Source organism: Salminus brasiliensis, chromosome 9, assembly GCF_030463535.1.
Source record: "Salminus brasiliensis chromosome 9, fSalBra1.hap2, whole genome shotgun sequence".
NCBI lineage: Eukaryota > Metazoa > Chordata > Actinopteri > Characiformes > Bryconidae > Salminus > Salminus brasiliensis.
This window is the reverse complement of record NC_132886.1, coordinates 23,671,245-23,685,155: the sequence shown is the minus strand read 5'-3', so window position 1 is coordinate 23,685,155 and position 13,911 is coordinate 23,671,245. Positions and strand designations below refer to the sequence as shown.

Below are 13,911 nucleotides of genomic sequence, written 5' to 3'. Positions count from 1 at the left end.
CGCCCTAGCTCTCCCCTACCTCTCTGATACACCCCCCGCCCCCCAACCCAATCTACTCATAGGTCACCAGATTCATGTTTCACACGGCTATATTTGTCCAAACGACTACACTGACTGACACGATGGAGCCGTCCATTAGCCACTGATGTGGCCATGCCTTATAGCCTACACTGGCTACAGTCACCAGTCTGGGTCTGGAGCTAATGCCTGTCACTGTGTAACAAAGACGGAGAAGGGAACACTGGTCTGATCTATGGCTCTTCCTTGAACCCTCGAGATTACAGAAGGAAATCGGGGATGTGAGAACTGAGAGACCCTGAAAACACAGACAGCCCTATATAATTATATACAGCATTTCACAACGCATATTTAAGCAAATCAACTTTTTTGACCCCCTTGTGCCTGTGCGGTGATCGCGCGTCAGGCGTAATGCGCATGTTTCAATACCGTGGCGTGCGTAACGCTACGCGCTCTCGTCGTGAATGCCACTTGCGCTCTCCTACTAGCGGAGCGCTTTTTTGCAGGATGAATGAGGGAGTCTTAACAGCCTTGTTTACAAACGGCCATTCGACATCCTTCGCTTTATCGTAAACACAAACAAGTCCGGCGCCGTTTGGGTGGCTGTATTTCTACTAAACTCCTATCACAGAAGCCATGGCAACACTGAGGCGCTGCCATCTCTACTAACGCGCTGAGCGCGCTCCCTGTAAGCGCGCGCCGCCGCACCGTCCTAGAATTTAAAGAGCGACGGGCGAGCGCGCATGCGCAGTGAAAAGGAAACTGCTGAGGCTCGTTTTGGTGTGTATGTGTGGCTGAGTCGGTGCGGATGAGAGAGCGAGAAAAAAGGGAGAGAGAGAGAGAGAGAGAGAGAGAGGGAGAGTGTGTGCGTGTGTGTGTGTGTGTGTGAGAGCGAGAGAGAGAGAGAGGGAGTGAGTAAGTGAGAGAAAGAGTGAGTTTGGGGTTCACACTTTTGTCGGCCGCTGACCTGCGCGTGTGCCCTCGGAAAAAAACGGAGAGGAGAGAAAAAGGGGGGGAAACCGAAAGGCCTGGAATGACGGGAGCGTCCGGAGAGCTGATTTAAGTGAATAGGCACAAAAGCAGGGGCACCGCGCAGCCAGCAGCCAGAGCAGACAGCCGAGCAGGAGCAGAAATCACGAACCCAGCGGGACGAGGCTCGGTCGTTGGATTGGCCCTGAAAGCATCGGAGAGAGGGAAAGCTCACTGACTAGGTAAGTTAGCTAGTTGACTGAAGCTGCTCCTAACAGCGGGCGCGATCAAGCCTCCCAGCAGCCTCCCAGCAGCCTCCTCCACCCCTCTATCTCCTCATTACAGTGAGCGGTGTGTTGGCTGGGGGGGTTATTTATATATTTACCATTCAGCGCACTAAAGCTCTCATAACTTTGGACGAAGTCGCTTCTCTCTTTCAAGTAGGTTAAGAGACGCTAATTTTAGACGAGAAGACAAATCCCAGGAATTTGGGATGACCACGACGGCCATGAATCGAGATGTCCTCTCTGGGCCTTTACCGAGAGAACTCTACGGAACCGGGCGGCACAAAGAACGTGCTAGCTAGAAAGGGGTCGGATGACCGGACCCGTTACTCTCCGCCGCCGCCGCCGCCGTCGTGCTGGATTAGCGCACTGAAGCGGACCTCGTGTTCGCTCCACGTTAGCTAACACACCAGAGGCGGCTGCTTCCAGTCATGGCCACAGTAACGTTAGCCGGTCCTGTCTGGACCTCACGGTGTCGCTCCGAGCCGTGCATTCATGACGGTATGCGCGCGCTAGCTCCCCGCTCGCTGGGCCTCCCGTGGCCGGTCAAGGCTGCGCGGCTACAGCAGGCCGCACCGCGTCCAGCACGGGCGAAGGAGCTGGCGAGGCGAGTCTCCGCGAAGTGTGCTCGGAACAGGCCGGTGTTGCGCTCGGTTAGACTGTCTGAGCGCAGTAATCGGGTGTGACGCTCCGTGTCGCCGCGTAGCAGCTCGAAGTCTCTGCGAGTGCGGCTAGCGTTAGCATGGCAGCGCCGGTGGATTATCGCTATAGGCTAAAGTGCAGCCTGTGTGCGGCTCTGAAGAGTCATAAAAATGACAGCCTGGTGTGTGTGTGTGTGTGTGTGTGTTTTTAACATCCTGTCTAAGGTGTAGTGAGAGTGAGCGACCCGCCTGGTGGTGCAGGCGCGCCACGGTGGTTTGTGCGTCGAGTCCCTGTCGATGAATCTCTCGCATGGAGGCAGCATGACTTGACGTTTGGGCCTTTCCACGTGAACGCGTGCGCACCACCTTGTAGCCAAAGCACGAATTAAACTCTCCATATTCTATCAGCCAGTGTCCAGAATTCACAGCACCTTGTCAGAAATAACCCTCTCATGCACTTATTTACAGTAACTGTGCATTTGCGCTTGTTGGACGTGTTCTAGCTGTAGTCTGAATAACAGGTGCCATGTTCCTGTTACCTAATTTAGCTCTCCATTGCCAACTAGCAAGCTGGGAAGGGTGCTTTAGCTTTTATTCCAAATTGATCTTTAAAATAAAGAAATAAACATTTCTGCAAAACTATATTTCACTCAAAGATCCGCACTTGTATCATATTGCATTAATACAGCCAAGATATTGAAATCCACAGCATGCTTCTCACTGTTCTCTATTCTGCCAAGATCCCTGCGAACAGCCAATACAGTAATAAGACATGAATAATATGTAATTAATGCGATAATTCTCCCCATTTACATATCTTGGCCTTCATTAATATCTTATGTCCTCTTTTTGTCTCCCTTCAGGACAGAGATGGCAGATGCGGATTTGGACTTCACGACAGGTGATGCTGGGGCTTCTGCCACCTACCCCATGCAATGTTCTGCCCTGCGCAAAAACGGCTTTGTCGTGCTCAAGGGCCGACCATGCAAGATTGTGGAGATGTCCACTTCCAAGACCGGCAAACACGGTCACGCAAAGGTGAGTAGTTACGTGCATACATATGTGTAAATGTGGCAGTAAAGGAGCATGAAGGAACTGTTATTCGGGATTTGCTCTCCTACTAAGTTTAAAATGGGCTCTGCACCCACGTCCGAATTTCATTTAGACACTGGAAAATGGGTAGCTTTCAGGATCCAGCGTAATTAAACACGTCTTTATTGTACCTAAATAAAGAGCTTGCAGAATATACAGCATATGGATCTCTGTTCTGCAGATGACGTGGACGCCATTCGGGTCGACACAGTGCTGTAAAACAGTGTTCGATACAATAGGAGACGAGTGGGAAGGTTCAGGATGAACAACTTATTAATAAACAGCTTTTACTGTTTTGGCCGACAGGTCCACATGGTTGGCATCGACATCTTCACTGGCAAAAAGTATGAGGATATCTGTCCCTCAACTCACAACATGGACGTTCCTAACATCAAGAGAATGGACTATCAGGTATGAGTGCCCCCTTGGCACGGCCCCATGAGGCACAACAGAATGCACCTACTGGTTCTGCATATTTGAAGGCGGTGAATGAGATTATTGCTCTTTATATCCTTCTACTTTTTCAGGAACGAAAAGACTCAAATAAAACCCTCTGAATTCAGTTGTTGAAGTAGATGTGTGGAGAATGCATAGAAAGTCTGACTGCAGTTTGTTTTTCCACCTCAAGTAAACCTCCTAACCCCTGTCCACAGCTGATTGGCATCCAGGATGGCTACCTGTCTCTTCTTCAGGACAGTGGTGAGGTCAGAGAAGACTTGAAAATGCCTGAGGGGGACCTGGGCAAAGAGATAGAGGGCAAGTTTGACGCTGGAGAGGAGATCCTGGTACGAGCCTTTGTGGCGTTTGCCACACACAGCGAATTTCACAAACTTTCCTACTATCTATTAGCAGCACTAACATTCTTCTTGTGTGTGTATTTTCAGATCACTGTTCTGTCTGCAATGAACGAGGAGGCTGCAGTGGCCATCAAAGCCATGGCTAAATAAAACGCAGCAGGTATACAGAGCTCTCACTCTTGTGTGCACGCTCACCTGCTAGCTGAGAGTGACTGTGCAACGCTAGTGTGCCAACAGCAAAGCACTAATCCAACTGTTTACATTCATATTTAAAAGATTCAAATTCTAACAATCTGTAGAAAACTGTAGAAACTGTAAAAAACACTTTCTGAAAGTCCCAAGCACAGAACATATACAAGCTTATTATATTCAAATGGTTTGTTCATACATAACCCTTTTAAATATGCTGCTACACTCTTAAGACATTAGAACAGGCCTCTGAACTTGCGCTATGCCACTATATATCCACAACAAAACAACTATAAGAAACCAGAAAAGACAAATAATTCAATCTTTCACAAATAAAGTCTCTTTAGTCTGTCCGCATGTGTTTCTCAATTGTGTTCTGTGATTATTTTGCTATACAAATCTGTGGATTTGAGGCTATAAAACCATGGACTGAAAAAGTGCTGAAAAAGCTGTTTGCACACTGGCAACTGCACAAACGCAGCAGTAACACAGAAAGAGATGCAGCCTTTGTATTCATATTCTGTACATCTGACAGTTGACTTCATGTATGAATGACATGTACATAGAATTTCATGTTAAACTTTATACTGGATTTTGTACTCCTGTAATGCAGCGAGGCTAAATTATAACACGCGACCACGGACATCTATTCCCAGAATAGAGGTTATATTGGTGTATTGCATTATGTAGGTAGAGCAAGTGAGGCTGTGCTGACTTACTGACTTTTGTTTGGTAACTGCTTGCAGATGTGGGCCTTTACAAAAATAAATCTATATTCCCAGGTAACTGCGCCCAAACAACTCTCATAGACTTTGCAGTCTTTATTATATTACCCAGCATTTGCATTTCTGTAGTGTTTGAGAAATGTCTAGTTTACACATAGAAATCTGGCCATTTGCATTTATACTGTAGAGCGTAGTTTTAAGTTTCTGCCAGTTTCTGCAGTTACTCACTTGTCTCACTGTCTGTCATGTCTGTCTTTCTTTTCCTTTCTCATCTTTTTTTTTGTTAATATATTTCTCCCATACATCAAAATGTACATTTTTCATCTATTATTTAAACAAACCCGTCACTTAATCTTCCTCTATCCATTTCCCCTGTTTCTTTGGATTTATCATTGTATTCTACACTGTTCTTTCATTCCCACTTACTCCCACCTGTCCTTCCTCTGCTATCACTTTCTCCCTTTCTCTCAGGTATTGGCAAGATGCACTGGACCTGGAAAGAAGGAGAGAATTACACCTCAGCAATGCTATTCTCCCTCTTTTTCCTCTTTATTTTTCATTCTTCATTTGTTATCTCTCCCTCTCTTTATGTACTTCATAGCCCGTCTTTGGGTTGGAAAACTAGCCAAAAAAAAAAAATGAACAAATAATTGGAAACTGTTGGAAACGGACAAACATCTCTGTAAATATAGCGAATATACATTAATCAACACTATTTTGAATGTATATAATAGAGAAGAAAGGCCGAATGACAAATGTGCTATGGCTGTCTCTTCAGCCTCAAGCACTGTAATAGGGGAGGGCTTTGCCCCCCCGCCCAAACCCCCTCCCCTTCCTCGCAGAGGCATCGTATACGATCGAATGCGTCTACTCATTTTGTGTTGGTTGGCTTTTTGTTTCTTTTTTAGAATATTTCCATCTGTCCCAGTTACCACCCTTCATGCATTGTTTGTCACCTTCAATTAGGATTTCAAGTACACAGCTACACCTGCGCTGAGTGACTCATTTTATTACAGATTGCCGCAAAAGCCACATTCTGCAGTAAAAGGCCAGAGCAAATGCCATGTGTAGTAGGACGTGGTGTAATCCCTTCACAGGAGGAGGGCTAAACCGACTACTTTTACCTCACAATAGCCAAAATACAAAGGAACGAGGGTGCCACCTCATCACGGACAGATGAATTTAGTCCCATTTAGACATTGTAAAAAGGTGCAGTTTTATGTAGAATTGTAACTTCAGCAGGTCTTCAGAATGACACTAAAAGGGTAACAGGTAGAGGAGCCGTAGCTAGATTAAAAAATATATAGTAGGGAAAAAAAGGAATATAGTATGCCTATGGTTTGACCTCAGTATGTGTTGTTGGGCTTATAACAATGCTATGACATCACATCATTGACATACATTTACATCCCAGCTAAGTAGGCCGTATTGGTTAAAAAAGAAAATCTTTATTTATTTTTATTTTTTATTTTATTTCTTTTTTTGTAGGCTCACATCTGAGCATGGTGTCAAACCCATTTCTTATCACTTTCATATGACATGAGCAAAAACGTCTGTTTGTTCCATGACTGTGATAAACAATTTGTATCAAACCAAGAAAATCCCTCACCCTAATATTAAAAAGAGCACATAAACCTTGCCTTTTTTGTTTCAGTGTCTGAGGGGGATTCATCGATGCAGCACAGCTACAAGCTGGCATTGTCCAGAATTATTAAAGCTCTTGATGGAAACAAGCGAATATTCTGTATTAAATTAAAAAGCTGTATTTAAAACTGTTTTTTATTTTATTTAATTATTTTATTGAGTAACACTTTTTCTCTCGAACATGTAGGTATGACTGAGTCTTAAATAAAACCAAGCAGTTACATCTGTCCCATCATTCAAATAAATTATTGGGCTACTTTTATTACTACAATTATTCTTAAGGAAACTGCTATGTAAATAGTTGTAGGTAAATGTGTAAATAACTACATTATTTCACATTTGGGTAGCAATCGGTCTCTGAAATGTGGTACCTTTTGTAGATTATTTAGGCAAAGCAGGACAATAGTTTACAAAGACCAGCTATTAGATAGTTCTACACACTGGCTGGCTTTCGTAGGGTTTGCACAGAAAACCCCTCAATGAACAACCAACAAAATCTACATTTATCTACATTTTTTTGTAACTGAGTGTCTTGCTATCCCTTTCTGCTGTGACACTGAGAATTTCCCAACTGTGGGACTAATAAAGGATTATCTTATCTTATCTCTTAAAAGCAAAGACCTGGTGCCATTGTGTACATGGGTAAAGAAGAGAGTTCAGCTCACGCTTCAGAATCAGCAGAGAAATAGTTCAATGATATCAAAAGTGGGATTTCCCCCCAGTTCATTAAGACTTCTGAAGGATGACATATAGGGGGGTGGGCATGATTGGGCTGAGGGGATAGTAACAGTATCAGTGATCAGATATATTGTATTGTATGAGTTTTAAATGCATTTCGGGTGTGTTTACAGTTGCATTTTTATGGTGCTTGGCTTTATCCAGATATAATCCTGGAAATCAAGATGCATAAAGTGCCCAGGTGTAAATGGTGCCAGTATTACTCTTCTTACTCAACATTAAGACAAATGGTATTCACTCAGGAACCACTGCCACACTCTTCAGGCTTCAAATTTATTTTCTTTTCAGTATAAAGTAAACTGAAATGCTTTCTACAAAATGTCTTATTTTTGCCAGTTCAGGCATAACCAAACAAATATATACATTAAAGGAAAGACAAAATAATAGGTGAAATTTTACAGAATGGGGAAGGAAAAAAAAAAAAAAAATGCACAATACTACATTTTCCATTGAAAAGTCAAAATAGAAAATACCTTTGTTTGAAAAGATAGCGTGGCCTTTAAGTGTACCCCTCACTTGTTCTGTTTTAGTTTTATTGCCACAAAGGTGTCTAAATTATAATTTACAGTAAGCTAGAGTGTATCTAAATCAAAAATACGTTGTACAGTATGGTGTTGTTGCCAGTATGACAGGTCACAGGTCAGTTAAAGGATCATAAAATCTTCCAAAAGTTGTTTGTATCTGATTACTTGCCACATTTACAGAATCTTTACAATGTTTTGGTTGTCATTATAACCTTGGTTACTTGCTATGGTGATAGAATCTCTGTCCAGCTTGAGGGTGGGAGAGGAAAGTATGTCGAGGAGCTGGCTGAGGAGAGCTCTGAAAGGAGGCCTGATATAAGACAGACACAAACAATACATTCGTCATTGCACGTAAAATTACACATGCTTGCACAGGTTAAGTATAGGTGGTTGAGGAAAAAAAAAAGTATAATTTGGCCTAAAGGGAACATCAACAATAAATTAATCCAATTTTATATTTAATATCATAATGTAAAGGTGATGTAGGCAAGTGTATAATGGGAGAGTTAAATAATGATACAGTACAGTGTTGTTTTCTTAGGGACAGTAACCTCACCTTTGCTGTGGGAATCTGAACTGCCATTGAAGGTGTAGGCAGAAGTCCTGCAGCACTAACGTGTAGAGCCTGTGGGTGCATTGGCCTTAGAGCACCCTACAATACAAACATATATGTGTTATACAGCTGGAATTATTAGGGTACCTCAATTATATATGATATTTTTATAGCATATATCTTTCTGTACTGAAATGTGCCACAAATAACGTACAACACAGTAATAGTCAATGAACATCTGCTTATCAATTGAACTTACTGAGTCCGTGAAGCCAGACTGCTGATTTGCATGTTCCAACTGCTTCTGAAGAGGGATGGTAGCAGTAGGGATGAATCCTGTTTTAAAAATAAATGAATAAAAGAAATCACTGATAAGTTTTTTTAAAATAATGAATACACCAACAATTAATACATACAAACACAATTCATAGGATAATGAGACCAACTTTAAGAGAAGAGAAAATGTTAGTTAGGTGTTTGCTTACCTGGCTGTGAAGTGAAGTGGCTGTGGACAGCGTAGCCCTGTGGCTGATGAGATAGGTACGACATAGTCTGGAAAGCTGATGCACCTACAGACAGTGTAATGCAGCCAGACTTAACAAAAGAGAGTATCTGGAGAGATTTAACCATTAACTATGATAAATATCCAGTTCCAGAAGACCTCTCATAAAAACTGCGTGTCTTAAAGAGCTGCTATAGCAACACTGCACACAATTTCATGTTTCATTAAAACAATTAAATACTCAATTTTAAAAAATCTGAAGAAAAAAATGGAGCACTCTGTTCTGTACCAGTACTGATAACTGTGCAACATTTTTCACATTGATATTTCCTTTAAACCAGTGTTGAGACTGCAATGCAATTAATTTATTCTAGAGTATTTCACAAGTACAGTCTAATAATAGTTCAACTGTTTATACTTTTTTTTACTCAACGAACTAGTTCAATTCTGTGGCAACTGGTGCTTTAAATATCTGATGACGCTGTGCAATGTGTGCATTAGAATTACATTTTTGAATCTCTAATATAATATATTTATAATATATTTTATATATAATATAATTGTCTAAAAAACTTTTAAATAAGGAATAACTAAGAGGAGCATAAACAAAGCACAAAGTAGATCCCAAAATGATGCAGAGTTTGGATGCAAGACCTAAAAAAACAACCTACTAGAAGTAACTAGTAGCATTATTAACCAGTAACAAAGTTCTGAAGAGAAGGGCCCTGTCCCAGAATGTCATGTTTATATTTTTGGTTGCATTTAATTAATACCTCTGATCTGTGAACTGCCAGAAAAGCTGATTGGAACCGATGCACCTGGGCCATAGGTGGATGGGTGCTGGCTCTGTGCGACAGCATACGACTCGTGTACTGCAGGACTTCCCGAAAACTGACCATGCTCAGAAGAGCCTGGCGTGAAACCAGGCTGACCAGGGAAGTGACGACCCTAACCAACACAAGCATGGATCAATTCAATTTATCAGCTGAACAAACATACGAAACAGTAATGTTTACTCAGTTTGCCGTTACGGTCACCACTCAGCAAACATACTTTACATACTGTTACAGTACAGTACTTCTTAAGTGAGGCAATGTGATATAGATATATATATATATATATATATATATATATATATATATATATATATATATATATATATATATATATATATATATATATATTTTTTTTTTTTTTCCCTCAATGAATCGGTTATCAGTTAGTTGACTTGCTGGCCACCTGTTCTCAGGGCTGCCAGTTGTCAAATGCTGCTAGTCTACATGGATACATATACATATACTTTTTTTTACCACTTGACAAAGTTAACATTTTAGGTGGGCTTTTGAAAGATGCGCTTGTATCTTGTTTAAAGAACTACTATATATGTCTGTGTATCGGATGTGGCTGATGACCATCCACGTCTGTACCCAGTAATGCCAGATTTGATTACTTGACGCCAGCATCCACACAAAACCTTTTATCTTTGTTCCATCACTAGACGTAAACAGATTTCTGAAACTTGGGAGTGTCATCATTTGTTTTTGTTAATTCTGCATCTTCCACACTATGTAAAGGAGTGTTTTAGCAGCAATGCAGATTTGTTTCTCATCCTTTGATTTTAAATAAATAAATAAATGAATAAAATCTAAATATTTCATTATCAGGTGTTCTAGTATGTATGTGACAAACACTGATTTGATTTTAAGTTGCAGCCCTACTTTTAACATCAAACTTTGACATGAAACACAGCCATGCTGAAATGTAAAGGTTTCGTCTGACCGTATGTGCAAATGATGTCAAATGCAAAAAGAGCTGACTCACAGGGATGCCAGGTGTCTGAAACAACTGTTTACCACGCTCTGCCAACAGACCCCCGGGCCTACTGTGACTCACTGGACTTCCTGAAAAATGGACACAAACAAAACCTAAATATTCCATCAGTACATACGAAACACATCCAACCAAAGCTTTCACTAGATTCCACCATTTAAGCAATTCTGCTTTAGAAGGAGAAGGATCTAAAACCCACCCTGAAGGCTGAGTAGGTGCTGTCCTGAGTGCAGAGATATGCTAGGCTGGTAACTGGCTGAGGTCAATGTGGTAATATCACTGTAGAATACAACAAATGAAGAAGTTGAGAAAAGAGCTGCGAACAACAGACTGAACAGAGCATGAACTTATACGTAGAAAGGTTCCTACTATGACGGTGTACCAATGAAAGGCAAAAAACTGTGTGCAATCTCTGATTCTAAAATCTACAGAACAAGACGCTTTCCATTCACCTTTGCTCCTTTCTTCGCCTCTTCTCCTCTTCATGGAGGACTTTTTTAAGTTGCAGGAACAGCTGGTGTTTTTCCTCCTGCAAGCCCTGCAGTTTCTCCCCCATTTTCTGAACCTGAAACACAGTGCTGGAATGTACTGAAGCTGAAAGCAGTACTTTGAATAATACTCTTTTTGATTGTAATATGGGTCATATATGTGTGAAAAAAGTAGAGAAAAAATGTAAATGTTCTTATTATTCCAAGTCAGGCTCTTATACATTTTGCTTGCTTCATAGTATGCTCTTTTTCAGGTTAATCAGAGCAAATCACCCACATAGTGTAAAATATAGGTATAAAGTTTATTATTTTTTTTAAATAACAAATGTAGCTGTTTTGCTGCTTTCACTACATATAACTTACAGAAGTGCTAGTGATATATGGTGATCACAAATAAGCTTCTCACTGTGTCATTTTGTGCGGCCTGTAACCTTTTGACAGATGGCACAAATTGACAAAACCAGACCACATGGAAATGTTTAAATAATAAATTAACAAGCACAACATCTCATGATCTGCAGATCATCAGAAGGTACTAACTACTTGCAATTCCTCCCCACCTGCTCTTTAGTTTCCTCCAATGACATCCTCTCCTCCATCTCTTTTGTTCTTTTCCTCTCTTCTTCCTCCTTCATCTTCTGCTCCATCATCTTGTCCACCTCTTCCTCTTCTAAACACAAGGCAGGGAAACAGAGCACAAACCTGAAGCCAGACCTCCACACTTCAGAACATACAGATTTAAAGACATTTCACTTCACACACACTTCACAGCATTTGTCATTTTCTGACAGACCAGTGGCGGCACATTTCAATAAAGACCAGAAAAAAATGCTAACGTTAGCCCTACACCAAATTCAATGATCCTACGACAATTCTGCTGTCTTCATAAAACACACAGTCGGTGCCAGTGTTCATGAAGTGCTGACAACATCCCTAATCTGACAATAAGAGTGTACAATGAGATAGCCCATACCTTCTACCTACGCCATGTCTAGAAGTATGGGCAGATCAGTAACGTACATTTCATTAAAAAAAAAAAGTCATTAAAAAAATATTGATATTGGTGGTTTTGTTTAAGTGATTAACTGAATTATTATCTTTTGGTATGACATGTTATATTATTGCTGAAATACTTTTACTTTCCACCATCTCTCCTTCTCACACAGACTAAAAGCTCCATACCTTATATCACTTTCAGAAACATTCAATTTACATGGCTTAATGTTAATGAACCTTTTTTTTTCTTCTTCGTATCCCTGTGAGAGATCAGACTCCCAAAAACATCACTATCCATGTTGGTAGCAGGAAATTAGATAGCTATGCTATAACTTGCTGTCAAATTAAGCAGCACAATGACAGGCATGGCCCATCCCCATGATCCTTGTGACAGATGATTACCTTGTCTTTTTCTCTCCCTCTCTCTCATGATGTGTTTGTGTAGGGCTCTGGCCATCGCGTTGGACAGTTTGGGTCTCTCCAGTAGAGCAGGCATGGTGACGGGTAGTGGAGGGGCCAGCTACGGACCAACAGATTACATTAGTCAGATTAAACCCTAGCATTCAGGCTTTCTCAACTTTTTTGTAACGTTAATTAACTGCATTTGCTTCATTGTTATTAATCACCAAACACAGACACTACAGCTAAAGACGGGAGCGCCGCTACTTAGCGCTAGCTAAACAGAACACAGCTCGCTAGCTCGCTAGCTAATCCCATCGACATCTTCCTCCTCAGGCTTCACCTACATCAGCTCACAAGAGCATAAACTCACTTTTGTTATCTTATAAATCCCCAAAGGCACGTGTAAATATCCTTTATCTCCTCCTCTCAGCACCCGGGTGAGGTAAGTGTGTGTTTTTAGCTTTTCGGTGTCTCTTCAGGTTTGTTTGATAGTGGGTTTAACCGCTTCCCGTGACACGAAACTGCCCTTTCCTGGTCCGGAGCAACCCCGACAAAATAAAAGACCTTCCAGGCGTGCTGTTTATCATCTAAATACAACCAAATAAAACTGTTCTGAATGTGTGAACAACATTGTGTTACTTTCCTTAAAAAAAGAAAACTTTAAAATGAAACGTTAAGTCTGTATGATTTGATGCCACACCATTAATAAGGGATTAAATAAGCCTACATTAATGTGCCAAATATTAATTTTCGATATATTATGTGTGTATACTTTTATTATTTTACTTATTAACTCTATATATGCTATATATATATTTTTTTATATTTCTTGATATTTAATTTTCGATCCATATTTTGATGTTAAAAAAAAGAGGACACTGGGGACACACAAACTTTTAACCACCTTTAATATAACATTTGTATGAGTTTCATGCCAATATAAAATAAATAAATAAAATATAGAAATAACACAAAGATATTTGCCATAAAAGGGTTCACTGTTTCATTGGACACTGTTCAGGCCTCCTGTGTCTCCCAGGCTATAACTGTGCTTTCTGAATATTTGGTCCACTGGGTATCACCGAGACGAAACCACAGCATTCTTTTTCCAATTTAATCCAACATTATCGTACAACTTAAACTTTTTATAATAGACTTGTGTTTGTTTACATTCACATTTAGGCATCACCAAAACTAATGAGGCCTTAATAAATGAACCGCTCATGTCTTTGGACAAAAATACAGAAAATACACACATCATCAACATTTAAGCAACTTTCAACCCAAACAGCTGGGTGTTCCTGGTCGTGCTGACCAGTGAGTCCCGAGAGATTATATTACATTCAACAAGAGGAGTAGATTCTCTCTGAAGACACGGATCAGAATCAGGCTGTACTCACCATGTATAAGCATGCAAAACATCTGCTGCTGGCTGCACAGTGGCTACACAGTGACTGACCACTGGAGCACATACCTGACACCTATACCAGAGTTTTACCTCATACACATACTGTCACAC

General features: G+C 40.9%; 2 protein-coding genes across 5 annotated transcripts; one reads left to right on the top strand and one right to left on the bottom strand.

The window, feature by feature from the left end:
• The first annotated feature begins 600 nt into the window (after positions 1–600).
• Positions 601–6,487, top strand: LOC140562349 (eukaryotic translation initiation factor 5A-1). Of its 4 annotated transcripts, none has more exons than XM_072687909.1 (6): positions 601–1,229; positions 2,776–2,950; positions 3,311–3,415; positions 3,658–3,789; positions 3,889–3,961; positions 6,370–6,487. In XM_072687909.1, the coding sequence occupies exons 2-5, from the start codon at positions 2,783–2,785 to the stop codon at positions 3,949–3,951; spliced, it is 468 nt and encodes a 155-aa protein (XP_072544010.1). In that variant the 5' UTR covers positions 601–1,229; positions 2,776–2,782; the 3' UTR covers positions 3,952–3,961; positions 6,370–6,487. The 4 variants fall into 4 exon arrangements, with proteins under 4 accessions (XP_072544010.1, XP_072544008.1, XP_072544007.1 ...); XM_072687907.1 differs by having other exon boundaries at positions 604–1,229; positions 5,187–6,487; XM_072687906.1 differs by having other exon boundaries at positions 604–1,229; positions 3,889–6,487.
• Positions 6,488–7,356: 869 nt separating this feature from the next.
• Positions 7,357–12,914, bottom strand: LOC140561636 (G protein pathway suppressor 2-like). Its single transcript, XM_072686863.1, has 11 exons — positions 12,763–12,914; positions 12,393–12,510; positions 11,555–11,664; positions 10,959–11,071; positions 10,706–10,785; positions 10,498–10,577; positions 9,450–9,624; positions 8,660–8,743; positions 8,434–8,510; positions 8,178–8,273; positions 7,357–7,931 (listed from the first exon to the last, which is right to left on the bottom strand). The coding sequence occupies exons 2-11, from the start codon at positions 12,484–12,486 to the stop codon at positions 7,839–7,841; spliced, it is 1,002 nt and encodes a 333-aa protein (XP_072542964.1). The 5' UTR covers positions 12,487–12,510; positions 12,763–12,914; the 3' UTR covers positions 7,357–7,838.
• Between the last annotated feature and the right edge of the window lie 997 nt (positions 12,915–13,911).